This window comes from Aquarana catesbeiana, linkage group LG11 (genome assembly GCF_042186555.1).
Source record: "Aquarana catesbeiana isolate 2022-GZ linkage group LG11, ASM4218655v1, whole genome shotgun sequence".
Lineage (NCBI taxonomy): Eukaryota > Metazoa > Chordata > Amphibia > Anura > Ranidae > Aquarana > Aquarana catesbeiana.
In genome coordinates, this window is record NC_133334.1 from 30,797,947 (window position 1) to 30,817,428 (window position 19,482).

Here is a 19,482-nt window from a genome sequence, read left to right on the forward strand (position 1 = left end):
TGTCCAAAATGTCTTGGTATGCTGACGCCTTAACCTCCCTGGCGGTATGATTATTTCGGATTTTAGGTGCTGAAAGCGGTACCATTATTTTGCATGGAAATTTGGCGTTTTATATTGTAGGTCTGTAATTCTTAACAATAACACACTTAAATCTGTCCAAACCAGAGTCTAGTAGATATCCCGGGTATGATAAAGTTTGAAACACAAAAACATAAATTATAATATAATAAATAAAAATAAATAATTAAAAAAAATTAAAAAAAATAGTAATAAAATAAATTTCCCCACAATTCACTATCGCTCAATTCTGCAAGTGTTCTAATTTACTATCGCTGTTTTCTAGCTGGTCTAAAGCCACTTTTGACGTAAAGGGACACTTTTTGGTTGCTATGGACAATCTCCAGTTTCCAGGCAGAAAGAACAGTGTATATCATGTAAAACTGCATGCAGGGCATGGACCAGAGCACTGGGGACAAAAGGGATGTGAAATCATTTCATACAGTACTGTAATCTGTAAGATTACAGTACTGTATGTGTTATGATTTTGACATTTTTTTGAATTTGCCGCCAGGCTCCGCCCCCGTGCGTCGCGCCGCTCGCAGGGAACGGAGCCTGGCACGGAGAGGCTTCGGAGGAGGACGGAGCCCTCGGACACTGCGGGGGACATCGCAGGATCCCGGGGACAAGGTAACGCCGCCCCAGGATCCTGCAATGCGATCCCGAGTGTGGCTCGGGGTTACCGCTAATGGTACTGAATTTTAACCCCGAGCCACACTCGGGAAAAACCGCCAGGGAGGTTAAGAGTTCCCTTCACTGGAACTAAGGGGCCAAGCCCAACCCCTGAAAAACGACCCCCACATCATAATCCCCCCTCCACCAAATGATTTGGACCAGTGCACAAAGCAAGGTCCATAAAGGCATGGATGAGCGAGTTTGGGGTGGAGGAACTTGACTGGATCTGCATGAGCTGCTACACACATAAGGTTTTTTCTAGGGTTGCCATCTGTCCGGGATTCACCCGGACAGTCTGGGTTTTGAATCATGTGTCCGGGTTTCAGTCCACCTACACAATATTCAGACAGGAATGTGGCTCAGAACAGGGCTTGACAGGAGGGTGAGGGGGGAGGGGGGCACTATGTGCGCCGCATTACTATTCTCTTTGAAGTGCCCAAAGGCAGGGCAGGGTGGTGGGGGCCCCTGGGCTTGAGTCACTTTTGGGCCCTACCCTTCTATACATGTGCACAGCTCTATAAAACAGAAATAGAAATAAAGGACAAGGTGCGCCAGACACAGTGCAGTATTAAAGAACTTCTGTTTAATTGGACAAAACAGCCAAATGGCTACTCACAAAAGTAGATAATATATAAGCGTATAAGTGGGGGATACTGTACTGGTATTCGTCCTGGGTCCACGATTAATAAAAGCAATAAAAATGGATAAAATGATCATTACCGTATTTATCGGCGTATAACACGCACCCCAAGTTTTGGAGGGAATTTTAAGTAAAAAAAAACTTTAAGGAGGGAAGTTTAAGGAAAAAAACTTACATTTAAATGCCCATCAATGCAGCCTTATCAGTGTCCATCTGCAGCCTTGTCAGTGTCATTGCAGCCTTTCAGTTTAAAAATGACGCCGCCGAGATACAGAGCCGGATGTCCTAAAACAGCGGCTTTCGGCCGCTCTCGCCAGCTTTTGAAACGGACGGGGCCCCTATTGGCCGGGGTCCATGGGCTTGAGCCCAGTCAAGCCCAATGGTAAGTCCGGCCCTGCCCAAAAGGTGTCCCAGGTCTGTCACAATCCTATAGTGTATACGAAAAAACTAAAGTGTTCGGGTTTGGCTAGAAAAAAAAGTGGCAACCCTAGTTTTTTCCCTCATACATGAGATATGTGTACTTACATTGTGCCAAGCTGAATAAAAAAAAAAAAAAAAAAAAAAAAAAAAACATGCAAGGAGTTCAGCTTTAACCTCCCTGGCGGTATTCCCGAGCGTGGCTCGGGGTGAATTTTTATGACCAAAAGCGGTAACCCCGAGCCAAACTCAGGATCTCATCGCAGGATCCTGGGAAAGTTACTTACCTTGTCCCCAGGATCCTGCGATGTCCTCCCGCTGTGTCCGCGGGCTGTGTACTCCGCCTGATTCATCACTGTGCCGGGCTCCGTTCCCTGCGAGCGTCGCAACGCATTGGTCGGAGCCCGGCGGCAAATTCAAAAAGTGCAAAAAAAAAAAAACACATACAGTACACTGTGATCTTACAGATTACATTACTGTATCAAATCATTTCACCTCCCTTTTGTCCCTAATGCTTTGTCCAGTGCCCTGCATGTCGTTTTATATTATATATACTGTTCTTTCTGCCTGGAAACTGGAGATTGTCCATAGCAACCAAAAAGTGTCCCTTTACGTCAAAAGCGGTGTTAGACCAGCTAGAAAACAGTCATAGTAAATTAGATCACTTGCAGAATTGAGAGATAGTGATTGCTGAGGAAATTCATCATCAAACACTGAAAGTAACGACAGCGACAATTCTGCAACTGAGCAAATTTCAGTGTTTTTGATTTGATTACATTATTGAATAAAATGTATTATTATTATATTATTATTTGTTATAATTATTTATAGTTATTTATTATAATATAATTTATGATTTTGTGTTTCAAACTTTATTAGATCATGTCTACTAGACTCTTGTTTGGACAGATTTAAAGCGGAGTTCCACACAAAAATGGAACTTCCGCTTTTCGGAACCCTCCCCCCCTCCGGTGTCACATTTGGCACCTTTCAGGGGGGAGGGGGGTGCAGATACCTGTCTAAGACAGGTATTTGCACCCACTTCCGGCATAGACTCCCATGGGAGTCTATTCCTCTTCCTGTCCCTCCGCGCTGTCTCCTGGGAACACACAGCTCCCAGGAGATAGCGGGGACCAGTTACGATGCGCATGCGCAGTAGGGAACCGAGAAATGAAGCCGCAACGCTTCAGTTCCTGATTCCCTCACCCAGGATGGCGGCGGCAGCTGCCGATAACCGAGCGGGTTCTCGGCGTCGGCTGCCGACATCGCTGGACCCTGGGACAGGTAAGTGGCCATTTATTAAAAGCCAGCAGCTGCAGTATTTGTAGCTGCTGGCTTTTAATATTTTTTTTTTTTAGGCGGTTTAGGTGGACTCCCTCTTTAAGTGTGTTATTTTTAAGAATTACAATATAAAACGCCAAATTTCCATGTGAAACATTGTACCGCTTTGAGACGCAAAAAGCTGACAAAATCATACCTCCAGGGAGGTTCAAGCAGTATTAAACCCAAAAACAAACATTTATTATATTACAGCTTACCAACTCTAATTTTTTAATTAAGCGATTCCCAAATAGATGTGTACCTAAGACAGGGTGACACTGCAGGTACACAAGTAGCAGTGTGCCAACGTCCCGATATTAGACATTGAAGACCTAGACAACTAAAAAATGGACTTTGAGGGCGCACAAGTATGTTGTGTATAAAAGATAAAATTGTTTTATTTAGGTATATCTTCCATAAAAAAGGGGGGAACAATTAATGCATATGAGCAAATGTTACATTCTTTTTTCTTTCAGGTATTTTTGTGTTTATATATTGTTATACCATACATTTACTGGTGTATTTTTCTTATGTATATTACTAGAATCTCCTAGGCTCCAGAGGAAGCGTTTTCATGCGCGCAACATGTCGAGCCATTAAGAAAACACATGCCCGGATCCACAACCTGACCCACAATCTGCTCATTCACATCCTTAATTGGAATATCCTTAGGGGAATTTGTTCTCCACCCGTTTGTTGGATGTGTTGTTCTATATATATTGTATGCAGTGCTGGTTTCGTGTAGGGTATACAGTATCAATTGTTGGAAATGTTTTTTGTGTAATGTATTCATATGCATTAATTGTTCCCCCCCCCCTTTTTTTATGGAAGATATACCTAAATAAAACAATTTTATCTTTTATACACAACATACTTGTGTGCCCTCAAAGTCCATTTTTTAGTTGTCTAGGTCTTCAATGTCTTACCAACTCTAATGCTGTGTACACACGGGCGGACTTTCCGACCGGACTGGTCCAACGGAACTAATCCGTTGGACAATCCGACCATGTGTGGGCTTCATCGGACCTTCAGCGGACTTTTCCTGTCGAAAATCAAACGGACTTTAGATTTAGAACATGTTTCAAATCTTTCCGACGGACTCGAGTCCGATCAAAAAAATCCATTCGTCTGTATGCTAGTTCGACGGACAAAAAAAGACGCAAGGGCAGCTATTGGCTACTGGCTATGAACTTCCTTATTTTAGTCCGGTCGTACGTCATCACGTTCAAACGAACGGACTTTAGTCCGTTCATGTGTGGGCAAGTCCGGTCGTTCGCAAGTCCGTCGTAACTCCGTTGAAAGTCCGTCGGAAAGACCGTTGGACGTTTGATGCTGAAAAGCCCGCCCGTGTGTACACGGCATTAGATGTGATGGCTGCATTCGTTTTCTTTTTTAGGCTTTCTTTCTTCTATTTTCATCTGATGATCCAGCCATTAAGTCTGTTTATTTTTTACAAGCACAAGCTCTCCAGCAGAATGTACCGGTTACATGGATGGCACAAACCACTTAACACTGACAGGAGTGATTAACCACTTCCTGCCCTCACTATAGCCAAAAGAGGGCTATAGCGCAGGCGTACTTTGCCAGGAGAGTATAGATGGACGTCCTCCCGTGATCACGCTGCCCGCGCACCCCCTGCAGTGCCCTCTGTGATCACCGAATCCTTCGGACTTAGCTGATCACAGATCGGGGTAAAGGGCCAATCACAGCAGGCCCTTTACCCTGTGATCAACTGTGTCCCATGACAGCTGATCATGGTTGTAAACACACTGGCTTTTCTTTCCTCACGCTGACAGCAAGAGGAGAGAAGAAGAGAGACGATAACTGGCTTGTGTTAAAAGGACATCTACACTGTTAATCAGGGCACTGATTATCAGTGCAGTCCCAACAGTGCCCATCAGTGCTGCCAATCAACCAGTACCCATCAGTGCCCCCTCATCAGTGTCACCTAACAGTGCCGCCTACCAGTGCCCATCAGTGCTGCCAACCAGTACCGATCAGTGCCCCCTCATCAGTGTCACCTATCAGTGCCGCCTACCAGTGCCCATCAGTGCTGCCAACCAGTACCCATCAGTGCCCCCTCATCAGTGTCACCTATCAGTGCCACCTACCAGTGCCCATCAGTGCTGCCAACCAGTACTCATCAGAGCCCCCTCATCAGTGTCACCTATCAGTGCCGCCTACCAGTGCCCATCAGTGCTGCCAACCAGTACCCATCAGTGCCCCCTCATCAGTGTCACCTAACAGTGCTGACTACCATTGCCCATCAGTGCTGCCAACCAGTACCCATCAGTGCCCCCTCATCAGTGTCACCTATCAGTGCTGCCTACCAGTGCCCATCAGTGCTGCCAACCAGTACCCATCAGTGCCCCCTCATCAGTGTCACCTAACAGTGCTGACTACCATTGCCCATCAGTGCTGCCAACCAGTACCCATCAGTGCCCCCTCATCAGTGTCACCTATCAGTGCCGCCTACCAGTGCCCATCAGTGCCACCTATCGGTGCCTCCTCATCAGTGCCTTAAAAAAAGTATTCATACCCCCTTGAAATTTTCCAAATTTTGTCATGTTACAACCAAAATGTATTTTTTGGGGATTTTTTGTGATAGACCAACACAAAGTGGCACATAATTGTGAAGTGGAAGGAGAATGATAAATGTTTTTCAACAATTCAAATAAATATGTGAAAAGTGTGGTGTAAATTTGTATTCAGCCCCCCTTTACTCTGATACCCCTAACTAAAATCTAGTGGAATTACCTTCAGAAGTCACCTAATTAGTAAATAGAGTCCATCTGTGTGTAATTTAATCTCAGTACAAATACAGCTGTTCTGTGAAGCCCTCAGAGGTTTGTTAGAGAACCTAAGTGAACAAACAGCATCACGAAGGCCAAGGAACACACCAGACAGGTCAGGGATAAAGTTGTGGAGAATTTTAAAGCAGGGTTAGGTTATTAAAAAAAAATGGGTAAAGTGGGGGGAAAAAAACTGCGCTAAACCAAATGTGATAGAAGGTGATAAGATAATAGCTGCTAAACACTCAAACAAAGAAAGTCCAAATAAATGTGTAAAAATGAGTGTAGCGCTGAAAGGTGAAATACCTCTGTGTGCACGAAAGCACACAGTAATAAAAATGTACTAATAAGAGAAAGTGATGTGTCACTCACTAAAGTGCATGTGCAAAAGTGCTAACAGAGAACAATTCAAAAAACAATAAACCATCATTTCAATGGTACACAAAAGGTGAATACACTGATATGCATGAAGGAAACAGTTCACTATACTGTATGTTAAAAGAAGAACACATGATGTGTATTTCCAAGGGTTGTAAACAACAAAGTCCAGAAAGCGTCAACAATAAAAAATTCACTTCTGAAGACGAAGGAGGACTCAATTCCAATGAGATAACTGAGATACATGCGAAGATCGATTTTCAAAGTGGATGAGATAAAACGCTCTTACCAGATGTGATGGACACACCTACCATACAGCAGTGAGTCTGACGGGCGTTGGGCGCTATATTCCTAGCGCTCTAGTATAATGGAGATGCAAAAGCGGGATGGAACCGAAAGATGGATCCCAGGACTCCGAACCATGCGACCAGACAGCATCAAGGGACTAACTGGTAGGTCGATCCAGAGGACAGCCGTAAAGGTGAACATTCTCAAAGGAAGGCGGGTAAGCAGGAAAATATAAAAAGAGGGTGGCTCCCAATGGTGCAGGTCAATCAAAAAAAAAATTATGTAAGATCATACATCAAAATGACAGATGCAGAGAAGATAAAAGATGTGATCACAAAAAATCGTATAAAAGCAATGTGGGAGGCATAAGATAAGCAGGTCCGACGCGTTTCGACACCATAGGTCATCAACAGGGGCATATCTCCTGCCTCCCCACATTGCTATGATATTTATAAACTGGTTCATAATTGTGTAAATTGCTGGCAACGCCCCCAACAGGGCGCAACCGAAAATGAGGCCAGAAGCTTGCCCACCAAGCCTATATATCAGTCTCAGTGGCTACATGAGGTAAAAACAAACAAATGGTCTCTGAACTAAACACTAATGTTAAAACACCCCTACTCATACCGTGGGGTGAGTAGCATTTCAGCTCATATATCCAATAGGTCTCGAGCCGCGAGACACCCCGCACACAGGAGTCACCTCGCCAATGTGGTACAAATTTGTCTATGACCTGGAACTGTGTACCTGTGGGATCTTTTGTTGTGATGTTCCAGGTAATGGCATGGCACGCTATGCTTTATACAACCCTTTTTAATCTTAGCTAAATGTTCATTGACTCTTATTCCAAAAGTCCTAATCGTATGACCAACGTACTGTTTCTTGCATGGGCACGTGATGAGGTACACTATGAACCTAGTGGCCTATCTTTATTCAACCCACCCAATAGTACATCACATTTTGTCAATGTGTTTCGTAATCTGGTGCTCAAAGATCTTGATGCACTTCCTAAAAAAAGGGTTCATCAAGATCCTGCTATCGCATCGGGACTTAAAGAGGAAGTAAACCCTCCTGCAAAAAAAAAATTAAAAACACACCCTGCAAGATAAAGGCATAATGAGCTAGTATGCATAGCATACTAGCTCATTATGAATTACTTACCTGAGAACGAAGCCCTCGCAGCCATCCTCGTATCCCCCTCAGGCCGCCGACATGTTGCACTGGGCTTGTTTCTGGGTATCACGGCTCCGGCGCTGTGATTGGCCGGAGCCGCGATGACGTCACTCCCGTGCATGCGCGCGGGAGCCGCTGTGAACGGCACAGTACAACTGAAGCAACGGCACGTACGTGCCATTGCTTCAGTTGGCTAAAGTGCGCATGTGCCTGACGTCGGCACATACAAATACAGGGAAATCTCCTAAACTGTGCAGGTTTAAAAGATATCCAATGCAGCTACAGGCAAGCCTAATTATAGACTTGCCTGTAGTTTAAAGTGGTTGTAAAGGGTTTACAACCACTTTAAATGCCTGTGCGAGAGAAAAAAATCTCATTATCCGCCCTGCTGATAAGGGGGGTGGGATAGTCGTGTTGGACAAGGAGGATTATATTAAAGAAATGATGAGACTTTTAGATGATCGTACTACCTATGAGGTGCTCCCTGGAGATCCAACTGTGAACTACAAAAGGGCTTTGATAGAGATAGTGGACGAGGGCTTTTCTTTGAATATTCTGGACAAGTAAGAAAAAGAATATCTGATCCAATTGAGATGGAAAAGGAAAGGAAATTAAGAGTCCTTAGGGCATAGACGACATCCTCCTCCCACTGGGCCATGAACAAGTTGGCCAAACTTGGGGCATTTTTCGCCCCCATGGCCACACCCTTGATTTGAGAATAGAACGGATCCCCATTAGCTACTATCTACCCAAGGTTCACAAGAATCTAGCTAATCCTCCTGGTCGCCCGATCGTCAGCGGCATCAATTCGGTGACCTCGAGGATTGGACGCTACATTGATTTCTATCTCCAACCACTAGTCAAACTTATCCCGTCCTATTTGAAGGACACTCGTGATACCATCAAACTATTGGAATCAGTGGAGTACCAGGACAGCTTCAATATGGTCAATGCGGATGTCTCCGCCTTATATACGTGCATCTCCCCACGATTTGGGTCTCACTGCGGTTGAATTGTTTTTGTCCCCGAATTCAGCCCTTCCCTTGATACAGAGGAACTTCATCATGGAGTTGTTGAGGTTCGCTACTGAACACAACTATTTTTGGTTCCAGGGTGTGTTCTATTCTCAAATCAAGGGTGTGGCCATGGGGGCGAAAAATGCCCCAAGTTTGGCCAACTTGTTCATGGCCCAGTGGGAGGAGGATGTCGTCTATGCCCTAAGGACTCTTAATTTCCTTTCCTTTTCCATCTCTATTGGTGTCGGTGTCTGTACATAATTGCTGCACCTCTGCGCAGTCAAAGTGACAGAGAAAGACCTGCAAAAAGAAATATGTAGTATTTAGACAGATTAAAATTTTGAAATTTGCATTAACAAAATGTACAAGTAAAAAAAAAAAAACGCATTTCATTGCTTTGCAAAGAACCCGAAACGGTGCAGATCCTCTTTCAGACCAGCCATGCATGTAAATTAGGCTTAGGATGTAAATTAGGGTTAAAAATATAATAATAATAATAATAATCGCAGTGGCATTCCTCGGTTCAGCATCAGGGGCCGGGGACAAAGAGGGGACTATTTACTCAGTTTTGGTATTGGGCGCAGTCAGGGCTTTTGCCAGAACGCGGGTGGACGCAGTCCCGGCACCTCCAGCACTGAATGTATGTAATGACAAGGGGCACTAGGGTGTGAAGGGGGGTCTATTAATGCTGGATTCTGGGGAATCTATTGTCCCTGGGGGAGATCTATTGTTGCTGGGGGTTAAATTGTTGTTGGGAGGGATCTACTGTTGAGGGAGGTGTCTACCGATGCTGGCTGCTAGCAGATTGATTGTTGTTGGTGGGGTTCATTGTTGCTGAGTGTATATTGTTGCAGGGGATCTATTGTTGTTGTGCTAAGGATCATATATTCTTGCTGTGGGAGATCTATTGTTGCTGGTTGATCTATTGTTGCTGAGGGAGATCCATTGTTTCGGGGGGAGGGCTTTATTGTTGCTGAGGGGAATCTACTGATGCTAGGGGAGATATAATGTTGCTGAGGGGGGCTATTGTTGCTGGAAATATCTATTGTTTTAGGGGGGGGGCTCTATTGTTGCTGAGGGAAATCTATTGTTTTAGGGGGGGGCTCTATTGTTGCTGAAGGGGTCTATTGATGCTAGGGGAGAGCTAATATTGCTGAGGGGGGCTATTGTATCTGGAAATATCTATTGTTGCTGGAGGAGATCTATTGCTGCTGGGGAGGACTACTGCTGCTGGGGGAGATCTATTGTTCCTGGGGGGTCTTTTGTTTCTAGGGGAGGTCTATTGCTGCTGATGGGGATCTATTGTTGTTGGTGGAGATCTGTTGTTGTTGGGGGGGCTCTCTATTGTTGCTGGGGGGGAATCTATTGAAGCTGGGGGAGATCTAATGTTGTTGAGGGGGGCTGTTGTTGCTGGAAATATCTATTGTTGCTGGAGGAGATCTATTGTTGCTGGGGGGTCTATTGTTTCTAGGGGAGTTCTACTGTTTCTGAGTGGGGTCTATTGTTGTTGGGGGGGGGGATTTAATCTTGCTGCCTACAGGGGATCTATTTTACTGTCTTACTAACAAATTCCATACAAATTACTTAGCACCACAAAATGATACTTGGTTCTCTAAAAGGGGTGATACTGGAGGGTGGGTAGGGGGCGGAGACAAGGGGTGATAGGCAACGCGGGGGAGTACCTGCACCTATTCTTTGGGCGGTGTAATCCTCCATGCTGTGGCTCCCGACAATTAAACTAAAGTTCCTGCCTAGAATCTGGAATCTGTATCTGGAAATATCTATTGTTGCTGGAGGAGATCTATTGCTGCTGGGGAGGACTACTGCTGCTGGGGGAGATCTATTGTTCCTGGGGGGTCTTTTGTTTCTAGGGGAGGTCTATTGCTGCTGATGGGGATCTATTGTTGTTGGTGGAGATCTGTTGTTGTTGGGGGGGCTCTCTATTGTTGCTGGGGGGGAATCTATTGAAGCTGGGGGAGATCTAATGTTGTTGAGGGGGGCTGTTGTTGCTGGAAATATCTATTGTTGCTGGAGGAGATCTATTGTTGCTGGGGGGTCTATTGTTTCTAGGGGAGTTCTACTGTTTCTGAGTGGGGTCTATTGTTGTTGGGGGGGGGGATTTAATCTTGCTGCCTACAGGGGATCTATTTTACTGTCTTACTAACAAATTTTTCTATGTTGGTCCTCTGTTGCCATTGGGAAAGTGGTCATTCATTTATTTGTCAGGAGCCGCAGCACCGAGGATTACTCTGCCTGATCCTAATGATGAATAAATAGCTTCCTCTCCATCCCCTCTGTGACCAAGTCTATATGACGAAACGCGTAAGCTGCTATTAATCTCAACCTATATGTAACAATAAAGACTTTATATTTTGGATTTCTGGAATTGCCGGCTACGTTTCTTTTCTGAGCCTCCTCTCTATGCCCGCCCCCCCTGCTGTTGAACTGATGGGGCCCCAGGGGAACTTCTATTTAATTACTGGGAGCCGCGGCTGGCTGGAATACTGTTTGTGCAACATCCTCCAGCTTCTGCATTTTCATGCATTCTTTGGATATATTTTGGGTGCATTTTTCATTCATTTTAATGGGTTTTTGTGTGTCTTTTTTTCATATTCCATTGAAGTCTATGGAGGCCAAATATGTGCATGATTGCATAAAAGAAAAGAAAAAAAAACACCTATACTTTTTTTTCAAGGTGCATCCCAGAGAAATACATAGGTGTGAAGGGCCCTATAGAAAAGAATGGTATATCTCTTGCGTTGCGTAGTTGCATCAGCCAAGCCACATAAAATCGTTCAGGTGTCAATGTGGTCTCAGAGTCACTGGTTTATATATACTGTATATATATTTTTTATATAACATATATATATATATATCACACATATAAAGCATAGGTGTGCGCAGCCTATTGCATTAGGGTGTGCACCCCAAAGCTCAAACATATATCTGTGTGTGTGTATATGTATTGTATATATATATATATATATATATATATATATATATATATATACAGTGGTACCTTGGATTGCGAGCATAATTTGTTCCAGAAGAATGCTTGTAATCCAAAGCACTCGTATATCAAAGTGAGCTTCCCCATAGAAGTCAATGGAAACTCAGATAATTCGTTCCACATTGACTTCTATTGTATGCAGTACCGCATTTGGCCAGAGGTGGGGGGCGCCGGAGACACTCGGAAACCGCTCAGAGCCATTTGGATGCACTCGGAGAGGCTCGGAACCACTCGGGAGTGGAGTGTTACCGAGTGCATCCGAACGGCTCCGAGTGTCACCGGTGCCCCCGCACCTCTGGCCAAATGCGGTACTGCACACTGCAGAGGCTTAAATCCTGCTTGTTTTGCAAGACAGCGCTCGCAAACCGAGTCAGGATTTTTAAAAAATAATAGCTCGTATTGTCACCTGTTAACCGTGTTACTTGCAATCTGAGGTATTATTGTGTGTGTGTATATATATATATATATATACACACACACATACACACACACACACACACACACACACACACACACATACACACAGTGTATATTTGTATGTATATATACACAGTGTAGGTAGGGTAAATGACAGTGTCTGTAGAGCAGTGGACGGTGTCAGTGGGGCAGAGATTAATGTTAGTTTATTTTTATTATTTTTTTATTGGTGAAATATCAGGGGAATAAATCGACCCCTGATGGCTCACTTTTGAGACAGAGTTTCCCCTGTCCCTTTCTCTGCAGCCAAGCAGCAGGGGAAATCTGTGCAGCACAAGGTGACTAGGGTGTGCCCGGGCACACCTAGCACACCCTGTGCGCACGCCTATGCAAATATGAGGAATGCCAGTGAATTTGTGGCTAATCCAGGAAGACAGATGCTCCTACATGTGGCCAGACATCCGAAGTTCCCAAAGGTTTCTACTAAAATGTGACTCAGGGTGCTCTCTCTAGGCTTATATGTGTGCGCCACCTGCTGTCCGAAATGCAGTATTACAGTTAAGTGCAACCTATAACTTTCACATCATCAGGTACCCAGTTTTAAATGTTTTTTGGTCAGTTTCATCTGTCATTAATTTTTACGTTTTTAAACTATTATTTTATATTTTTTTTTGGATGTGCAAAGCTATCTGCACCACTGAGCATGCAGAAGAAAAAAGGGAACGGCACTACTGCCTTGCTAAAAGAATATAAATTCATAATACAATAAAATATAAATAAATACATCTATAGACATATACTAAAAACGAAATAAATACAAATATAATTATATAATTAAAAATGAAAGAATAAAAATATATAATAAAATAAAATGTAAGCAAAAAATAAATAAATACAAAAATGCATAATAAAATGAAACATAAATAAATAAAAGAATAAATATACATAATAAAAAGAAATAAACAAATAAAATAAAATGATATAATTAAATATAAATAAATATAAATATATAATAGAATCAAATATAAATAAATAAAAGGATCAAAATACATTATAGAAAATAAAAAATACAAGAATATAAATTAAATATAAATAATTAAGACAATGTAAATATATAATAAAATAACATATAAATAAATCAAAGAAATAAATGCAATATATAAAGGAATGTGTGTGTATATATATATATATATATATATATATATATATATATATATACATTATTCACTGGTTGTCACCGCACACAAATCAGGGGATATAAAATGGGCCCAGAGACACAGCAAAATACTGTAGTGCATATAAATCAAAAAAGAGTGCGGCACTCACGGGTCTTGAAAGGTGAACACACGATGGCGGATTTTATATATATATATATATATATATATATATATATATATATATATATATATATATATATATATATATATATATATATATATACATATACATAATAATTAAATTATTAAAACATAAATTAATAAAACAATATAAATACCTAATAAAATACAACAATGAAAGTAAAGGAATATAAATATATGAGAAAATAAAATCTAAATAAGTAAAAGAATACTATATAAAAATATTTAAATAAATAAATGAAATAATATAAATGCCAACACATATACGTACATAAAAAAACAAAATGCAAAAAAAAATGTTAATACATAATAAAATCAAAATAAGAAAATAAATATAATCTATAATGAAATCACATAAAAATAAATGAAATAAATGTAATAATAATAATACAATAAATAAATGTTATAAATTAAATATAAATAAGTAAAACAATGTAAATGCAGAAAAAAAAGTATATATATATATATATATATATATATATATATATATATATATATATATTAAGTATAAATACATAATAAAATACAAAAAAGAATGCAAATATTTAATGAAATAAATAAATAAATAAAATAAAATATATAATATGAGTAAATAACAGAATATAAAACGTCCCCCCTGTAAAGCTCTGTGATGACAGGTCCTCTTCAATAGAACAGCGGGGTTCAGGGAGGAATGTAGCACAGAATGTATGGAATGGACTATATATCAGTGCTGTATTGTCTGTCATTCTATGACATTCTCATGACATTCCATAGACTTGCCCAGGCCGGTCTGGTCTCCGGGAAGATGGCGGCGCCCCCCCTGTGTTGCGGACATGTTCCGGGGTGTTGGAGGTGATCAGCTGACAGTGACGTTGTTTCCGCATCTGCTGAGTGTGTCTGGGGGGAGATGTGAGCTGAGCGGGGCGGCCCGGGGCCGGAGGTAAGACCCCCCTCTCCGCCCTCTCCCAGACCGGGCATATTAGAGGAGGGGGAGGGGTGAGAGACGTTCTAGGGGTGGAAAATCAGTGCTAGGGTGTGAGAGAAATCTGTGTCTGGGGGTGGAAGATTTGCCCCGGGGGTGGAATATCAGTGGTAGAAGTGGAAGATCAGATTTGGAGCGAAATATCTGTTCAGGGGTGGAAGATCGGGGGTTGGTGTGTAGAAGATCTGTGCTGGGATGAGAGATCGGGGTTGGTGTAGAAGATCTGTCCTGGGATGGGAGATCGGGGTTGGTGTAGAAGATCTGTCCTGGGATGGGAGATCGGGGTTGGTGTAGATCTGTCCTGGGGTGGAAGGTCTGGGTTGGTGTAGAAGATCTGTCCTGGGATGAGAGATCGGGGTTGGTGTGTAGAAGATCTGTCCTGGGATGGGAGATCGGGGTTGGTGTAGAAGATCTGTCCTGGGATGGGAGATCGGGGTTGGTGTAGAAGATCTGTCCTGGGATGGGAGATCGGGGTTGGTGTAGAAGATCTGTCCTGGGATGGGAGATCGGGGTTGGTGTGTAGAAGATCTGTCCTGGGGTGGAAGGTCTGGGTTGGTGTAGAAGATCTGTCCTGGGATGGGAGATCGGGGTTGGTGTGTAGAAGATCTGTCCTGGGATGGGAGATCGGGGTTGGTGTAGAAGATCTGCCCTGGGATGGGAGATCGGGGTTGGTGTAGAAGATCTGTCCTGGGATGAGAGATCGGGGTTGGTGTGTAGAAGATCTGTCCTGGGATGGGAGATCGGGGTTGGTGTGTAGAAGATCTGTCCTGGGATGGGAGATCGGGGTTGGTGTAGAAGATCTGTCCTGGGATGGGAGATCGGGGTTGGTGTAGAAGATCTGTCCTGGGATGGGAGATCGGGGTTGGTGTGTAGAAGATCTGTCCTGGGGTGGAAGGTCTGGGTTGGTGTAGAAGATCTGTCCTGGGATGGGAGATCGGGGTTGGTGTGTAGAAGATCTGTCCTGGGATGGGAGATCGGGGTTGGTGTAGAAGATCTGCCCTGGGATGGGAGATCGGGGTTGGTGTAGAAGATCTGTCCTGGGATAGGAGATCGGGGTTGGTGTAGAAGATCTGTCCTGGGATGGGAGATCGGGGTTGGTGTGTAGAAGATCTGTCCTGGGATGGGAGATCGGGGTTGGTGTAGAAGATCTGTCCTGGGATGGGAGATCGGGGTTGGTGTAGAAGATCTGTCCTGAGGTGGGAGATCGGGGTTGGTGTAGATCTGTCCTGGGATGGGAGATCGGGGTTGGTGTAGAAGATCTGTCCTGGGATGGGAGATCGGGGTTGGTGTAGAAGATCTGTCCTGGGATGGGAGATCGGGGTTGGTGTAGAAGATCTGTCCTGGGATGGGAGATCGGGGTTGGTGTAGAAGATCTGTCCTGGGATGGGAGATCGGGGTTGGTGTGTAGAAGATCTGTCCTGGGGTGGAAGGTCTGGGTTGGTGTAGAAGATCTGTCCTGGGATGGGAGATCGGGGTTGGTGTGTAGAAGATCTGTCCTGGGATGGGAGATCGGGGTTGGTGTAGAAGATCTGCCCTGGGATGGGAGATCGGGGTTGGTGTAGAAGATCTGTCCTGGGATAGGAGATCGGGGTTGGTGTAGAAGATCTGTCCTGGGATGGGAGATCGGGGTTGGTGTGTAGAAGATCTGTCCTGGGATGGGAGATCGGGGTTGGTGTAGAAGATCTGTCCTGGGATGGGAGATCGGGGTTGGTGTAGAAGATCTGTCCTGAGGTGGGAGATCGGGGTTGGTGTAGATCTGTCCTGGGATGGGAGATCGGGATTGGTGTAGAAGATCTTCCCTGGGATGGGAGATCGGGGTTGGTGTAGAAGATCTGTCCTGGGATAGGAGATCGGGGTTGGTGTAGAAGATCTGACCTGGGATGGGAGATCGGGGTTGGTGTAGAAGATCTGTCCTGGGATGGGAGATCGGGGTTGGTGTAGAAGATCTGTCCTGAGGTGGGAGATCGGAGTTGGTGTAGATCTGTCCTGGGATGGGAGATCGAGGTTGGTGTAGAAGATCTGTCCTGGGATGGGAGATCGAGGTTGGTGTAGAAGATCTGTCCTGGGATGGGAGATCGGGGTTGGTGTAGAAGATCTGTCCTGGGATGGGAGATCGGGGTTGGTGTAGAAGATCTGTCCTGGGATGGGAGATCGGGGTTGGTGTAGAAGATCTGTCCTGGGATGGGAGATCGGGGTTGGTGTAGAAGATCTGTCCTGGGATGGGAGATCGGGGTTGGTGTAGAAGATCTGTCCTGGGATGGGAGATCGGGGTTGGTGTAGAAGATCTGTCCTGGGATGGGAGATCGGGGTTGGTGTAGAAGATCTGTCCTGGGATGGGAGATCGGGGTTGGTGTAGAAGATCTGTCTTGAGGTGGAAGATCGGGGTTGGTGTAGATCTGTCCTGGGATGGGAGATTGGGGTTGGTGTAGAAGATCTGTCCTGAGGTGGAAGATCGGGGTTGGTGTAGATCTGTCCTGGGATGGGAGATTGGGGTTGGTGTAGAAGATCTGTCCTGGGATGGGAGATCGGGGTTGGTGTAGATCTGCCCTGAGATGGGAGATCGGGGTTGGTGTAGATCTGTCCTGGGATGGGAGATCGGGGTTGGTGTAGAAGATCTGTCCTGCGGTGGAAGATCTGATTCAGAGTGGAAGATCTGTTCCTGGGTGTGGAAGATCATTGTTGGAGTGAAACATCTGTCCTGGTGTGTAAGATCTGATGCAGGGAAGATCTGTCCTGGGGTGGAAAATCAGTGTCAGGGTGGAAGATCTGATCTGGGGTGGAAAAACAGTGTTGGAGCGAAACATCAGTCCTTGGGTGGAAGATCAGGGTTGGTGTAGAACAGGGGTCTTCAAAGTACGGCCCTCCAGTTGTTCAGGAACTACAATTCCCATCATGCCTAGTCATGTCTGTGAATGTCAGAGTTTTACAATGCCTCATGGGACGTGTAGTTCCGCAACAGCTGGAGGGCCGTAGTTTGAAGATTCCTGGTGTAGAAGATCTGTCCTGGGATGGAAGATCAGGGTTGGTGTAGAAGATCTGTCCTGGGATGGAAGATCAGGGTTGGTGTAGAAGATCTGTCCTGGGGTGGAAGATCTGCCCTGGGGTGGAAGATCAGGGTTGGTGTAGAAGATCTGCCCTGGGGTTGAAGATCAGGGTTGGTGTAGAAGAGCTGCCCTGGGGTTGAAGATCAGGGTTGGTGTAGAAGAGCTGCCCTGGGGTGGAAGATCAGGGTTGGTGTAGAAGATCTGTCCTGGGATGGAAGATCAGTGTTGGAGGGAAACATCTGTCCTGGGGTGGAAGATCTGCTGCATTTGAGGGACATGATCCCTCCTCTCCCACCAGTCATATGTGCTTTTCATCATGTGTGGGCGTGGTCTCCAGGACTGGTATCAGTTTACTGTACTGTTGTCCTCAAATGTGTGAAAGAACAGATCCCCACCATTCCTTTAGATATGCATACTCCTGCCTGCTGACCATTGGATTTTGCAGACTTTAGCTGTGCAAGCTGCTGGTCATTTGCTTGATTATGCTCTATGGCCTCATGCACATGGTCTGGCATGTGGAGCCTGTGTGCTGACATTTGCAGGACCTGCTGCCGCCAAGTACAGCTGATGAGATGCATTAGAAGAGGGTAGCTATGGGGGGGGGGGGGAGGGGTGTGTAAGTCACCCACATGCATACAGTGCTCATGTCAGTGATTTACATAACTCCTGGTGCAGCCACCTCAGAAACATGCACATCTAAAGGGATGCTTGGGACTTGTTCTTTCATCTGTCACTTTTACAGGAACCCCCCACCAAGATTTGATTGAATAATTTTAATTGTATATTGATATTTGGGGGGGGGGGGGTTTAGGGAAGGTATTATATGTGTACAATACACTTCAGCTGTAATGTTGATAATAATGTGGATACAATGTAGAACTAAGAGGGATCCTTATTTGTAAACGGCTCTCTTTTTATCTTTTTTCTTTCTCTTTTTGCAGTTTCCTCTGACTTCTTATCGGTTCTCTGTAGTGTTACACTAAGTAGCGATGTGGTGGTTTGCTATCTTCTAACGTCATCTCTCTCTTCCTCAGTAGTGCAGGAGATCGGGGAAGGAGGGTCCAGTATGTGCGCCTCGGTTAAGTACAACAGCCGGGGTCCCGTCCTGATCCCCAGAATGAAGTCCAAGCACAGAGTGTACTACATCGCCCTCTTCTCGGTGGTGCTCCTGGGGCTCATCGCCACCGGCATGTTCCAGTTTTGGCCTCACACCATCGAACCGTCCAGCGACTGGAGCCCCGAGAAGCAGAGCGTCCAGGACGTCCCCGCCGTGAGGATTCCCGAGGACAGCCCACTGCCGGAGCGCGGGGACCTGAGCTGTCGGATGCACACCTGCTTCGACGTCTACCGCTGCGGGTACAACCCGAAGAACAAGGTGAAAGTTTACATCTACCCCCTGAAGAAGTACACGGATGAGTATGGGGGGTCGGTGGGCAGTACGATGTCCCGGGAGTACAATCAGCTGCTCACTGCCGTATCGCAGAGTGAATTCTACACGGAGGATGTGAGCAGAGCCTGCCTCTACCTCCCTTCCATTGACGTTCTCAATCAGAATAATCTGCGGATTAAGGAGACGGCACAGGCCTTGGCGCAACTCCTAAGGTAAAAGGGTGGGGGGGGGTCAATTCTGTGAATGTTCTCTGAAGAAAGGTTTGACACCTGATCATCATCACACATACCATATACCCAACCGCGTGGACACCTGACCATCATCATACGTACTATGTGACCAACAATATGAACACCTGACCATCACACCTACTATGTGACCAACAATATGAACACCTGACCATCACACCTACTATGTGACCAACAATATGAACACCTGACCATCACACCTACTATGTGACCAACAATATGAACACCTGACCATCACACCTACTATGTGACCAACAATATGAACACCTGACCATCACACCTACTATGTGACCAA

The 19,482-nt window shown here is 44.8% G+C and overlaps 1 protein-coding gene across 4 annotated transcripts in view; it reads left to right on the top strand.

Moving 5' to 3' along the window:
- The first annotated feature begins 14,384 nt into the window (after positions 1-14,384).
- Positions 14,385-19,482, top strand: part of EXT2 (exostosin glycosyltransferase 2) — a 113,710-nt gene continuing 108,612 nt past the window's right edge. The window contains exons 1-2 of one of the 4 annotated variants that reach the window (XM_073604160.1): positions 14,385-14,463; positions 18,587-19,151. In XM_073604160.1, coding sequence (XP_073460261.1) covers positions 18,616-19,151 — 536 coding nt within the window. In that variant the 5' untranslated portion in view covers positions 14,385-14,463; positions 18,587-18,615. Of the gene's footprint in view, positions 14,464-16,852; positions 17,207-18,583; positions 19,152-19,482 lie in introns of those variants that run through there. The other 3 variants (XM_073604159.1, XM_073604162.1, XM_073604163.1) reach the window with 3 other exon arrangements.